This window comes from Cucurbita pepo, chromosome 7 (assembly GCF_057944985.1).
Source record: "Cucurbita pepo subsp. pepo isolate OVF chromosome 7, ASM5794498v1, whole genome shotgun sequence".
NCBI lineage: Eukaryota > Viridiplantae > Streptophyta > Magnoliopsida > Cucurbitales > Cucurbitaceae > Cucurbita > Cucurbita pepo.
The window spans coordinates 10,603,584-10,618,129 of record NC_141804.1 but is presented as its reverse complement, the minus strand read 5'-3'; the positions used below and the strand labels follow the sequence as shown (position 1 = coordinate 10,618,129).

The window sequence follows — 14,546 nt, the reverse complement described above, 5'->3', positions numbered from 1 at the left end:
ATAATACAGTGAAAACTCATTTAATTCAGGGGTCGAGATGACTCACCTCGAACAAAGTGGAAAATCGCAAAGAACGAGAGAGGGAGCGGTGAAAGATTTTTCTCCCTAAGCTAAATAGGGACGGGATAAGGATTACATTCTCAGTCCCGACTCCGACCCTGTTCCAATTTCTTTCCCTCTCCGCTCTATTTATATGGGGAACACTCTAAAATACTACTCAAATTTAAATTTTTTTAAAATTAGGTTGAATTTATATTTTATTTTTTCTTATAAAAATATTTTTGGATTTATTGAGATGTTTTATATTTTAAAATAGAAATTCGATCACAAAACATAAATTATCAGATATTTAAAAATTATAACAAAAAGGAAAAATTCTCGCCCGGAATCTAATCCTCGCAAATTTTCTATTGAAAATTTTCGCTCCGATTTCGGCAAAAATAAATGTGATGTCCCACATTGATTGGGGAGGAGAACAAACCACTATTGGTGTGGAAACCTTCCCCTAGCAGACGCGTTTTAAAGCCTTGAGGGGAAGCCCGAAAGGGAAAGCCCAAAGAGGACAATATTTGCTAGCGGTGGATCTGGGTTGTTACAAATGGTATCAGAGCCAGACACCAGACGATGTGTCAGTCTTCTCGCTGTTCCCCGAAAGGGGTAGACATGAGGCGGTGTGCCAGTAAGGACACTGGGCCCAAAAGGGAGGTGGATTTGGGGGTGGTCCCACATCGATTGGAGGAAAGAAAGAGTGTCATCAAGGACGCTGGGCCCCGAAGGGGGTGGATTGTGGTGACCCACATTGGTTGGGGAAGAGAACAAACCACCATTTATATGGGTGTGGAAACCTTCCCCCTAGCATACGCGTTTTAAAGCCTTGAGGGGAAGCGTGAAAGGAAAAGTCCAAAGAGGACAATATCGGTTAGCGGTGGATCTGGGTCGTTACAATAAATGAAGAATTTTGTGGGGTTAATAATTAATTGAACAAATATAATTCTTGAAAATATATAATAAAAAAGAATAAGCACGTATGCTCAACCCTACTTCGACTATCTTACGCAGAGCAAAATTAGGTTTTTTACGTGTTCGGCCCGTAATTAAATAAGTGAAAGGTAAGTACAAGGGTAAAAGTAAAATAAAATAAAATAAGGTTACTAGAAAATTCAAAGGAATTTGGTTTTATTATTTTTTTTTTTAATGTGTGATGCTTCAATATTCAACAATAAGGCTATAAAATAAAATTATTAAGAGATTTAATTGCCATTTGGTCAATAATTGAGGCCTTTAATTATTAATTCCAACTAAGCTAGAAGCTTCCAACATCCTTAGGCCTTAAACAACTTATTTAAATTTTAATTATTTATTGTTTTATAAAATATAATTTTAGATTAGACCCTAATCCCGCGTCGAAAAATAACCATAGGTGACCTGTTTTAGCCTTCTTGTTTTAAAACGTGTTATAGAACTATGTTCAGAGTGTGAAAGAGCGTAAGTGCTACCCTCACATTGAGTGCGTTCTAGACTCTTGCTTGTCTCTAGTAGCTGGTTAAGTTTCTTTGTCTTTCTCTTGTTTTACTATGTCAAGATGTAAGGTGTCGATGTACGTTAAATGTGTGGAAGAAGGCAAGTGCGGCCCTCACGTTAATTGTGTCTTTGGTTCTTTCTCGTCTCTAGTAGCTGATCGAGCTTCTTCGTCCCTTTCCCGTTTTACTATGCCAAGATGTAAGGTGTCAGTGTACATTCAGTGTGTGAAAGAGGGCAAGTGCAACCCTCACGTTCAGTGGTCCCTAGCTCTTGCTGATCTCTATTAGTCAATCGAGTTTCTTCATCCCTCTCCTGTTCTACTATGCCAAGATGTAAGGTGTCAGCGAACGTTCTGTATGTGGAACAAGACAAATGCAGCCCTCACATTGAGAATGTCCCTGACTCTTACTCGTCTCTAGTAACCAACCGAGTTTCTTCGCCCCTCTTCCGTTTTACTATGCCTCTTGTAAGGTATCCGTAATGATGATCACCTCGAAGTATGCACGGGAGCCCTCAATTGATTCCATTGATACCATTGAAGCTTTGAAGCCGGGAGCCAAGAAGAAGAAGCCACCGTCAAGCGTTCAAAATGCAGCTGCTACGACGATCCAATCCACATATCGGTCCTATTTGGTAACGGGTTTTTGTCCCTTTGATCTTTAGATAGATATATCGATAAAACGTCGACTACGGCGTGTTCAATTCTTGTGATCTGCTTATGTTAGGCAAGGAAAGCATTGCATTCTTTAAGGGCACTGGTTAAGATACAAGCCCTTGTGAGAGGTCATCTTGTGAGGAAACAAACAGCTGCTACCTTAAAGAGCCTGCAAGCTCTAATGGCAATCCAAGTTCGAGCTCGGGCAAATCAAATCCAGCTGCTCGAGGAGGACGACGAGCTTCTCGAAAGGAGACGACATGAACATCTCACTAACATCGATCTCGAAAAAGTATACAAAGTAAACTCCGTGGTTTATTTCATAGCAGTTCTTTCACTTCGTAACTTTTTTCCTTTCCTTTAGGAGATGCTAAACATGAATCTCGACGAAACTTGGAGATCATATAAGAGCAAAAGTGGATATATAAGTCGTTCTCAAGTTGAACAGATAAAGAACGGACCAAATGCTTGTTCTTGTCGACGAAATCTTTCGATCCCAACAAGACAACATCAGCACAAAAACCACTCCATCTCCATAGAACCAAACAATTCCGAGTACTATGTTTTAATGTCGAAACCAACCGCTAACAGAACATTATGTTCCATGGATCCGCCAAGGCATTCAGACTTCGTGCCTGATGAGTATCCCTGCTATCCAAATTATATGGCCAAGACAGAGTCCTCGAGGGCAAAACTTCGGTCGCAAAGTGAACCAAGACAGCGACCCGGCTCGAGCGCCTGGCCGAAGTGCAAGCAAGCAGAAAGTGCTTTACAAAACATGAAACATAATGGTTATGAAAGTCACAGCCACACCTGGTTCATGAAGCTTTATCAGTTAACAAAATCGTCCAAGAACAGCAATGGCGATTCAACGAGCAGCAAATTTAGTTGCCCCGACGAACCACGTCGACATTAAAAGAACAGCCATTGAAACCGAGACCATCTTAGCCATCTAAACTGTTGTAAATTTACATTCCTACAACAGAACTGCTGCATATAATCTACTACTACCGACAAGTTAAAACTAAGAATGACGAATAACCGCTACTCGTTACGTCGTCTATCGAACTAAAAGAATTATAATCTACAGTGACGAGATATTCTTATCGTCTTCCCGGAATCTGCCTAGGTGTCAAATATACCTTGAGAAAATGTAACGAATCTAGATCATACACTTAAAAATTCTACCGTAGTTACGAGAGCGGTTTACGTTTCCTGCTTGACGGTGTTTTCTTTGAAGCTCTTACTCAACCAGATAGCAGTTTCCCTTGGGGAGACCTTTCCAGGTCCAAATGGCTTCAATAACACTCCGAGCTCTTCGTACCTCTCTTGCTGCAGCAATCGGGCACTAAACTCGAGCAGACCTTCCAAAGCCTCGGCTCTCTGTTGTAATGATGAAGTATCGAAATGGCGTCGTCGTAAATCTGATGAAGTATGGCTCGATGCTCCTGCGGTTGCATTCTGATCCGAGGAATCACTTCTAGCTTCTCGGTCGTCTTGAAATAAGCTGCATTGTATACCCTGCCATGCGCCGGTGTATCCAGGAGTTGAACGAACCTTATCACAAACTTGGATTGTACATTTGTCTTTGGTAATCGAACAATCAATGTGCTGTACCGAGCCGGTTGATCCATGCATGGATGGCAGTGAAGCTCGACGAACAGGAAGAAAGGTATCATCGTACGATGCTAAAGGGAATTCTGCAATCCTGTCGATTCGCGGAGAATTCACCGACACGTCTGGAGAGTTCATATGATGAAGAATACCAACATTCGGTCTACAAGGGCTTTGATCAGTGATAGCTTTCGTATGCAACGGAAATGATGCCCGACGAACATGAGATTTAGTAGTAGATGAAACCGGTAGCTGTAGTAAACAAAGATAACGTCTCAGTTCGTATCGAAAAAGCTAGACTATCCAGACTTTAAAGATCAACTTCTACTCACCAACTTTTTATTGTTCTTCAATGGTTCGTCCCATTTTTTCGGAGTGGCATAAGCTTTCGATAGAAGCCGTGAAGTTTTCGGGTTAGCTGCAGACTTCGAAGGTGTCTTGTGAACCCCTACTCCGCCACGAGTGGCACCAGTAGACGGTTTGTAACTTGGGTAGTTTTGTGTATCGTGTATATCCTGTGTTGAGCTGAGAGAATCGTATTCTATTACAGAAACGCTTGGATTTAAAGCTCGATCGTTGGTTAACGAATGTCGTTTATTGGGCAAGAGCTCTGAGAACCTCGTCTTCTTCATATAATTAGGCGGTTCAGGCCAGTGTGCTGGTAACGTATTGCGTCTCGGATTATTCAGTTTGAGATGAATCTGAACAATATAAGGCTGCAAGTGAGGATGGCCAAGTAGCTCCCCAGCCTGCCAAACAAAACGTACGAAGTCGAGTGACGAAAACAAAACATATCGAATCAAAGAATAAATCATTAAACGTTTAGATACTAGAATGAAACAAGTATGAAAGTTAATATAACAGCCCGAGCCCATCTCTAACAGACCCCTGAAGGTTTTTAAAACGCGTCTGCTAGGGAGAGGTTTTCACACCCTTGTAAAGAATGTTTTGTTGTCCTCCCCACCCGTTACCAGATACTGTCCTCTTTGGGTTTTCCCTCTCGGGCTTCCCCTGAAAGTTTTTAAAACGCGTCTACTAGGGAGAGGTTTTCACACCCTTATAAAGAATGTTTCGTTCTACTCCCCAACCGTTAACAAATATTGTCTTCTTTGAGCTTCCCCTTTAGGGCTTCCCCTCAAGGTTTTGAAAACGCGTATGCTAGGGAGAGGTTTCCACACCCTTATAAAGAATGTTTCGTTCTCCTCCCCAACCGATGTGAGATCTCACAGTTAAGGTGCGGAAATGCGATTTCTATCCAAATGGAATTCATTGATTGAATACGAAACTCGAGGATTGGATAGATCAGATAGACTATTGGATGGTTTTCGTTTGTTTATATCAGAGTAGAGTATGAGAGGAGGGTACACGTACACTCGGCCGAAGTTCCGGGTTTTTGCGTAGCATGCTTTTAACGAGACCTCGACTACAAATCAAAGAAGAAAGCGATTAGATCAGCAATAGTGCAGATAAAACTAAGTGGCAAAAGAGGAGGGAAACTTACAATGCACCAGAGTATTTTGTTGGAAGAGGAGCCACTATGGACTTGTTAATTTTGTTGATAAGTGCTTGCATATCCTGCCCAAAAGAAAGTCCGAATTAGAGAAAGCGCCAAACCGAGAACACTCATCGACACTAAAAGCATCGTGAGATCCCGAGAACGAGTGCCAGCGAGGATGCTGAACCCCAAGGAGGTGGATTGTGAGATCCCACGTCCTCAAGGATTGTAAAACGTGTCTGCTAGGAAGAGGTTTCCACACCCTTATAAGGAATGTTTCGTTCCCCTCTCCAACCGATGCGGGATCGACGGGTGATCTTAGTTGATATACATGAAGATACCCCCCCTCCCCCCACGTCCTCGACTCGAACCACTAGGTAGAAAACTCAATAATTTAAATCCTTTCAAGACGAGAACAAATGGCGTTCGTAACTTACAAATGCTTTGAATGCAGGCTTTAGAGAAGTCATCTCATATATACAGCATCCTGACAAACAGATACAAAACAGAATAATTTTCAGTCGATACGCCAAATAAGGTTCACGGTCAAGTCGAGTTCAGCCATTCCTACCTAAAGACCAAATATCCGACTTCGAACCATAAGGTATATCAGCAAGAAGTTCTGGACACATATAACTCGGAGTTCCTACGACCTGTATTATCAAGCCAAGCGTTTTAAAGAACATTAGTAAGATATCAAACATCTCTTCCTTTTTGCCTTGCCTCGAGGGCTTACAGGTCCGTGGGCACAGTTGAACAAGGCTCGTATTCAAATACAAAATATATACTAGTATATACAAATTACACACCGAGGAGGCAAGATCATCCGACGTCAACATTTTAGCTAATCCAAAGTCACCTGTTCCACAAATGTGAATTCTTATCAATAGTACGCTCAATCGACAATTTTCCGTATATTGGTTGGAAGGGAGAAAGATTTCACGTACCAAGGCGTATATCTCGATCTTTAGTCAAAAATATATTCGAACACTGTACAGATCACACGATATAGATAGTTAGGAAAACGCTTGCCATTGTTTGCATTGACTAACTATGATTCATATGCAAGTACTCGAGCGCCTTGGTACATTCAAACACTGTAAAGATGAACGTATATCGAACCTTAACATCCCGATGAAGGATATGATTCATATGCAAGTAATCGAGCGCCATCAAAAGTTGAACTAACCACTTGCAGAGCTTCTGCAAACGGAAACGAGAGATGAATAAGCTGTACTAAACAAACCCAAAAGACATTTTCAATGAAATTTCGACGATTCTCGTAGCAACGAAACGAAGAACACGAGAACCTCTTCGGGGAAGTGAACACTGTTAGCCTTCTTTATCGCGTCGGCCCTGTAAAATTTGAAAAAGTGTAAGCTACATAGATAAGGAACACATAGACATTGAGCTGGAAGAATACTTACATGTCCCCTCCTTCACAATAACCGATAATAATGCACACGTAGCAACCCTGTCGACAAAGAAATAACAGACCGAACTTAAACCATATCGTTACAACGATGAGCCGAAGAATTCAAATGGTAAGAAAGAACAGGTTAAGAATAAGAGGAGGCATTTAGTTAACCATCTGTCATCGGTAAAACCGTGTGTTTAAGAGTAGATAGCAATACTAAACAACAATAGCTCGATTTACCTTCTCGACCCAAGAATCTTTGTACTCCACGATAAATGGATTCCGTAATCTAGAAATGAGCTCCATCTACACGAAAATGGAGAAGATATTAGTTTAGTATAGACCGCAATTTTGTTAACGTAACCCCTAGTGCGATCAAAATCACGGGGACGGTTGAAGAGAATCTAAATGTAACAGTCCGAGCCCACCACTAGCAGATATTGTCCTTTATGGGCTTTCCCTCCCGAACTTCCCTCAAGGTTTTAAAACACGTCTACTATGGAGAGGGCCTAGCCCTACTCCGACTAGAGTCTCGCACCAGTCACTATTTATAACAGCCCAAACCCACCACTAGTAGATATTGTCCGTTTTAGCCCGTTATACATCTCTCTCAACCTCACGGTTATAAAACGCGTCTACTAGAGAGAGGTTTCCGCACCCTTATAAGTTATGAAGCACACCGAGACAGTTGAAGAGAATCTAAACGTAACATCCCAAGCCCACTGCTAGCAAATATTGTCCTCTTCGGGCTTTCCCTTCCGAACTTCCCTCAAGGTTTTAAAACACGTCTACTATGGAGAGGGTCTAGCCCTACTCCAACCAATGTCTCGCACCAGTCACTGTTTATAACAGCCCAAACCCACCACTAGCAGATATTATCCGTTTTAGCCCGATACGCATCGCCCTCAACCTCACAGTTTTAAAACGCGTCTACTAGGGAGAGGTTTCCACACCCTTATAAAGAATACTTCGTTCCCATCTCCAACCAACGTGGGATCTCACACTAAACAAGTCATAAAGCACAACAATACTATCACAAACTCGAATAGTTATTACAGTAGTAAGACGAGAATCTAAACAAGTTATGCAGCACGCCGAGTCGATTATCATAGTCAACAAGAATCAAAACAAGTTCTAAAGCACACCGAAACAGCATAACGATCCAACAACAAATCTAGACGATGTTATTAAAGCTAAAGAAAAATGTCAAAGCAAAAAAACACAAACCTCCTGGTGTGCAGATCTACGGGACCGATCGGTCTGACGAGCGAGACGAATCTTTTTCAACACATACCTTAACATACAAAGATCAAAACAATCAAAACCAAACCAAACCAATGCACCTACAACACTATGTTTTACACAAATTTAATGTTTTAAAGCAGAGATGAACAAGAACAAGAACAAGAACAAGAACAACATCAAACATGAACAGCATTGCTTACTTCTTCTTTTCATGTTTATGTCTGACAAGAAGAGCAGAACCAAAGGATCCCTTCCCTATTTGCTCCAGAACTTCATATTGCTCCATTTGAACAGACTAATGATACCCTTTTTCTGAGTACACAAAAGAAAAGGTATCATTTCACTCAGCATTTCAAAGGGGAAAAAGCTGGGAAACAGAGATATTATCCAAGAAAACACATTGAATCGTATGGATTCCACTCTATTTCTCCTACCATTACAGCTTGTTCTTAGCTTCAAACAAAAATAAAAGATACCCATCAACCAAATTTACAAGATTCACCCATTTCATTAAGAACACTGCAAAATCTTAAAAACCCACAAAGAACACTGTCCATTTCAATAAGAACACTGCAAAATCTCACAAACCCACAAAGAACACTGCAAAATCTTAAGAACCCACAAAGAAGAACACTGCAAAATCTTAAAAACCCACAAAGAACACTGCCCATTTCAATAAGAACACTGCAAAATCTTAAAAACCCACAAAGAACACTGTTCATTTCAATAAGAACACAGCAAAATCTTACAAACCCACAAAGAAGAACACTGCCCATTTCAAGAAGAACACTGCAAAATCTTAAAAACCCACAAAGAACATTGCAAAATCTTAAGAACCCACAAAGAAGAACAGTGCAAAATGTTCAGTTCATCACAGAAAAACCCCAAAAAGATCGAATGCAGCAAAGAAAAAAGGGAAAGAGAGAGGCACCTGAAAGTGGAAGTAGAAATGTGGATCCAAGCAAATGTAGAGGAAGAAGAAGAAGAAGAAGAAGAAGAAGAAGAAGAAAACAGGGTTAGGAGAGGCAGCTACAGAGGAGACAAGGAACGACACCGTTTTCGAAGCAAAAGGAAGACAAAGAGAAGCTGAAGGGGAAGGGGAAGAAGATAGTGAAGGGCTTTCTCCATTGTTGGAAACTTTAGCAGTAACCCCAAATGAAACAAAGAAGACACTAGAAGACAAAATCCTGGAGAGAGAACCAAAATGGGAGTGTTTTAGAGAGAGAAGAGGAGGGGTTGGAACTTGGAAGGGGAGAATACTGTATGAATCTAAAGCAAAAAGTATTTAATGGGTTTACTTGGAATTCTTGAGAGGTGGGAATGATGGGTCAAAGTGAAAGAGAAATGGAAGAAAAGGGGGCTTAGAGAGGAGAGATTTTGGGGGATGGTGGGTCAAATCTCAAATAATGTGGTTTCTGAGAGCAAACCAAATCATGGAATAGACTTAGAGAAAGCAGGTGAGAGAGGTGGGCGGTAGAGCTCATGGGGTGAGGATGAATCAATCAATACACTTGTGGAAAGAGACTATGAAAGTGGCCATTTTGGAGACACAAAAGACGAGTAGGAGCTTCTACTCCACTCACCTATCTCGTGCTTGTGTTTAATACCTCACATTTATCAACTTAAGCATAGTTCAACTCATTAATGTAACCGTTCAAGCTCATTGTTAGTAGTATTGTCTTTTTTGGGCTTTCCCTTTTAAGCTTCCCCTCAACGTTTTTAAAATGGGTATGCTGGGAAACAATGTTTCATTCTTCTCTTTAACTGATGTGAGATCCCAACTCGGTTGAGGAATAGAACGAAGCATCTTTTATAAGGGTGTGGAATCCTCGTCCTAGCATACGCGTTTTAAAAACCCTGAGAACAATATCTGCTAACGGAGGGTCTTGGTCGTTACAAATGGTATTAGAGCCAGACACGGGGCGGTGTGCTAGCGAGAAGGCTGAGCCCCAAAGGGGGTGGACACGAGGTGATGTGTTAATAAGGACGTTTGGGTCCAAAGGGGGTGGATTGGGGGTCCCACATCGATTGGAGAAGAGAACGAGTGTTAGTGAGGACGCTGGGCCACGAAATGGAGTGGATTGTGAAATCCCACGTCGGTTAGAGAGTAAAACGAAGCATCGTTTACAAAGGTATAGAAATAAACTTGAAGGGATGCCCAAAAGAGAAAGGCCAGATAAAACAATATGCGCTAACGGTGGATTTAACCCCCGAGAGGGGCGGAAACAAAAGAAAGTGATGATTTCATGGAGAGACCAAAGGGTCAAAGTGAAAATAATGAGAAAAAACAGGGAGCACCAATGGAATACTTTGGGGGACATTTCTGTAAATTTGTCAGCTTTTTTTTTTTTCTTTTTTTTTTCCCTCTTCTTTGTATTACCCTTTTGGGTAATTTCCCCTTTTCTTTTTCCAATTAATTATTTTTTTTTAATTTGTTTTTTAGTTTTGATTTGATAATCTATGTAGGGAATCATGAAAGCAACGAAAAAGATGGGAATAATTAGCAAAGTATAAATAAAAAAACATTAAAATATTTTGAACACATTTTCCAAAACATTTTCAAATAAAAAAAGCAAAAACTTTAGGATAAATTTGTGAGTGACAATTAATGGATATATTTTTTTATATTATAAAGTTAGATATAGTGGATAATAAGCTTTGAAAAATATGGATTTATTGATCGTGTTGGTAAGGGTGAGGCTCAAACGATAGATATCCAGATACCCAGATACGAGGAAGGACGTAGTACGTGACGAAATGTTTCGGGGAGTTAGAAATAAGTGTAGATCGAGAAATTCCCGAATAGGTCAAGCTTTCAAAATGGAGTAGCTTAAACAGTGAAAACAGGATTGTGCGAGAGCAAGTGTAACAGCTCAAGCCTACCGCTAGTAGATATTGTACGCTTTGACCCATTTTGTATCGTCATTAGTCTCACGGTTTTAAAAGACGTCTACTATGGAGAGGTTTCCACACCCTTGTAAAGAAGCCTTCGTAGCCCAAGCTCACCGCTAATAGATATTGTTCGCTTTGACCCGTTACGTATCGTCATCAGCCTGACGGTTTTTAAACGCGTCTTCTAGGGAGTGGTTTCCACACCCTTGTAGAGAAGGATTCGTTCCCTTCTCCAACCGATACGAGATCTCACAATCTACTCCCCTTATTAGAGACAGCGTCCTTATTGGCACATCGCCTGGTGACTGGCTCTGATACCATTTGTAACGGCTCAATCCCACCGTTAGCAGATATTGTCTGTTTTGGTTTGTTATATATCATTGTCAACCTCAATTTTAAAACACGTCTACTAGGGAGAGGTTTCCACACTCTTATAAACAAGGCTTCGTTCCTCTCTCCAACCGATACGAGATCTCACAACCCACTCCCCTTGAGGGCAGCGTCCTCGCTAACACATCGCCAGGTGACTGGCTCTGATACCATTTCTAACGGCCCAAGCCCATCGTTAGCAAATATTGTCTACTTTGGTTCGTTATATATGGTCGTCAACTCACAATTTTACAACGTATCTACTAGAGAGAGGTTTCTAAGAATGTTTCGTTCCTATCTCCTGCCGATATGGGATCTCACCACAATACACGTGTCAATTAACCTCGGTTACAACGTCAATTTACTACTATATATATATATATATAGAATATATGTTTAATTAACTATTTTTTATCCATTTTAATTTCATTAAAAACATTATTCCATTTTTTAGTTGATATAAAATGTTATTTTGTTAGTCATTAAGTATAAGATGATAAATGGAATAAAGGGAAAGAATTTCAATACTTATTATTATTACAAAACCATTCTAGCATTAAAACAAAACATTTAAGGTTTTGAGATAAATGATGTTTTTTTCAGACATCATTTGACTTTTATAGTCGATTCTCCACTTAGGGTACGTGAATTTATTTATCATAGGCTATAGCCTCTAGGTTTCTTAATTTCACGGGTCACATATATGATATCTGTACTCCCACGAACATGACTCAACTAACATAAAATGCGTTCTTGATCGAGTTAGAGGCTCGAGTTCTCTAACGCAGTCAATGTATGAGTATACTGATTACGATCCAACTATCTAGAGATGTTTAGAAGAGATTTCTCTCTATTAGCTAAACATGGATGGGGATAGGGAACGTCCCCACCTGCCTATCTAATAATAAAATACAATTTTTTTTTAAAATTATGTTGACATTATTTATTTTCTTATGAAATATTATTTGATTTATTAGAATATTTAATATTTTTTGAAAAATACAAACTATCGTGAAACGAATTTAGGTCCCGAATTTTATAACGATGGAGTTTCTCCGTCTCCATCGTTGCCTCTCGGGTTTAATCTATTTTTACCAAAATAATAAGAATATATTATAAATCAATTTCTAGTTGGAGAAAAAATGAAAATAGAGATTAAAAAATAAAATAAAAAATAAAATAAAAAGCAGAAAAAGACATAGAAGTAATAAATGTATAGGAACATTGCATGTGATAGTTCAGTCCAAGATTTCCTTTAATATCTCCTCCTCCCATTTCCATCACACACTCTTTTCTCTTTTTTTTTTTTTCTTTTTAATATTTTACATTTTTACCTCTATTTTATTCGGGTTAATTATATACGTGGTAAAACCGAATCTATAAGAATAAACCCAAGTAGTACGAAACAGAACAAAAGGGTCCGACCCACATCGAGCAAACGAGAAGGGACGAGTCTGGGTCAAAGCCTAAACCCACATAGTCAACCTCGACACGAGGTCAAAGCAGACCCTACGATCAGCCTCATGAAGCAATCCTAATGCAACCCGAGTTGATTCCTTTTAACTTAATTCGAAAAAGGGTCGATGAAACCCTAAGAATTCGTCGACTCTTAATAAAAATATACCTAATTCAATTAAAATAAATAAATAATTACAAGAAAAGTACACCCATAAAAAATATATATATATATTACGTTATTATTTTATATTTAATTATACCATATACTATAAATAAAATTAATTTTAAATCCACAAAATTCAAGTGAGCATGGCACGCACAATTATAAAAACTATTGGGATCTATGACAAGCACCAGTATATATATATATATATATATATATATATATATATATATATATATATATTATCCAAATGATTATTTAATTTAATTATTTTTTAAATTTTTTAAAATTTTTAATTTCTTTATATTTTTTTAAATTATTTAATAAATTTGATATAAGATTTAAATCTAAAATAATTAAAAAATAAAATAAAATAATTTTATTGGGAAAGCCGACCACATACGAGGAGTGGGGCCCACCTCTTCTTCGATCTGCAGTCAACCGGCTTAAGTCACGCGGCTTAATATCTCTGACGCTTTAATTAATTAATTTATTTTTATTTAAGTAATAAAATAATAATGTAAAAATAAAAATAAAAATAAAAATAATAATATTATTATCCTTTAGAAGACAAAAAACGACCTGCTTGCGCTTCGATGTATTTCGTCTAGCTCTTTGGCTGAGTGGGTCCCTCTGAAACAGATATGTTTGGTGATTGAGATATGCTGTTCCTTCCCTGGATTGCATTATTCACTTTTCTACCACCGTCAGCATTTGCAAACTCGATATTGTCAACTTTGACCCGTTACGTATCTACTATCAGTCTTACGGTTTGTTAGGGAGAGATTTTCATGTCCCATTTGACACGTTATGTATCCGTCGTCAGTCTCATGGTTTGTTAGGGAGAGGTTTCTGTATCCCATTTGACCCGTTATGTATCTACGAAGGTTGACTATGGAGCTTGATGCAAGCCTTCCCCAAACGGAATTCATATTTCAGTAGAACTCGGGAGCGGATTCTGGTGCTTGAAAGGGGCGATGTTCCGTACGGAAAGCCTAATCTGCACTCTTCTTTGCCCGCCAATTCGGGTTTAGGCAAAGTTTGCGTCAGCCTCATGGTCAGTTAGGGAGAGGTTTTTCACGTCTGCTTTGGCCCATTACATATCCATCACCAATCTCACGGTCCGTTAGGAAAGTGTTTCCACACCCTTATAATGAATGTTTCGTTTCTCTCTCCAACTGACGTGAGATCCCACAATCCACCCTCTTGGGGGCTAATGTCTGGTGTCTGGCTCTGATACCATTTGTAACAGCTCAACCCCACCGCTAGTAAATATTGTCTGCTTTTGCCCATTACGTATCATCGTCAGCCTCACAGTTTTAAAATGCGTCTGTTAAGAAAAAGTTTTCACACGCTTATAAGGAATGTTTCGTTTCTCTCTCTAACTGATTTGGGATCTGAAAGGTAAAAAACAAAATACGAGTTCAAAGATAGAGTAAAATCATTGATTGTGTACAGCTAGCTTTCAGTCGAGAAATTTGATCGTAAACTTATATCTACTCCGAGCACTCGTTGATACTATTGATGGGACAAATTTGGTTGTTTTAGTGTAAGATGGGAAAGAAAAATTATTTGGTGCATTCAATGCATTCAAAATGTGAGAAACTTATGCCTATCATTCTCTAAATAATAGAATTTGTTTCCATTTGATTGTTTGCATTCAAATTTTAGTCATAACATATCACATGTCAAATCAAAACAAGAGTTCGATAGATGG

General features: G+C 39.2%; 2 protein-coding genes across 2 annotated transcripts; one reads left to right on the top strand and one right to left on the bottom strand.

Moving 5' to 3' along the window:
- The first annotated feature begins 1,513 nt into the window (after positions 1–1,513).
- Positions 1,514–3,092, top strand: LOC111799089 (protein IQ-DOMAIN 19-like). Its single transcript, XM_087125645.1, has 3 exons — positions 1,514–2,154; positions 2,247–2,468; positions 2,541–3,092. Exons 1-3 carry the CDS (start codon positions 2,002–2,004, stop codon positions 3,090–3,092), a joined length of 927 nt encoding a protein of 308 aa, XP_086981771.1. The 5' UTR covers positions 1,514–2,001.
- On the bottom strand, positions 2,969–9,419 carry LOC111799088 (serine/threonine-protein kinase Nek2). Its single transcript, XM_023682485.2, has 15 exons — positions 8,879–9,419; positions 8,148–8,259; positions 7,930–7,996; positions 6,943–7,008; positions 6,713–6,759; positions 6,596–6,641; positions 6,408–6,488; positions 6,233–6,275; positions 6,095–6,144; positions 5,857–5,938; positions 5,723–5,772; positions 5,292–5,365; positions 5,162–5,213; positions 4,123–4,539; positions 2,969–4,042 (listed from the first exon to the last, which is right to left on the bottom strand). Exons 2-15 carry the CDS (start codon positions 8,231–8,233, stop codon positions 3,383–3,385), a joined length of 1,821 nt encoding a protein of 606 aa, XP_023538253.2. The 5' UTR covers positions 8,234–8,259; positions 8,879–9,419; the 3' UTR covers positions 2,969–3,382.
- Positions 9,420–14,546: the final 5,127 nt, after the last annotated feature.

Excerpts from the sequence above, each read along its gene's own strand:
- LOC111799088 (XM_023682485.2), bottom strand. The coding sequence starts at position 8,233 with ATGGAGCAATATGAAGTTCTGGAGCAAATAGGGAAGGGATCCTTTGGT. Across the intron at positions 6,276-6,407 it reads TCCTTCATCGGGATGTTAAG|TGTTCGAATATATTTTTGAC; the intron begins GTTCGATATACG and ends TGATCTGTACAG. Across the intron at positions 4,043-4,122 it reads TGAAGAACAATAAAAAGTTG|CTACCGGTTTCATCTACTAC; the intron begins GTGAGTAGAAGT and ends TGTTTACTACAG.
- LOC111799089 (XM_087125645.1), top strand. The coding sequence starts at position 2,002 with ATGATGATCACCTCGAAGTATGCACGGGAGCCCTCAATTGATTCCATT. Across the intron at positions 2,155-2,246 it reads CCACATATCGGTCCTATTTG|GCAAGGAAAGCATTGCATTC; the intron begins GTAACGGGTTTT and ends TGCTTATGTTAG. Across the intron at positions 2,469-2,540 it reads CTAACATCGATCTCGAAAAA|GAGATGCTAAACATGAATCT; the intron begins GTATACAAAGTA and ends CCTTTCCTTTAG.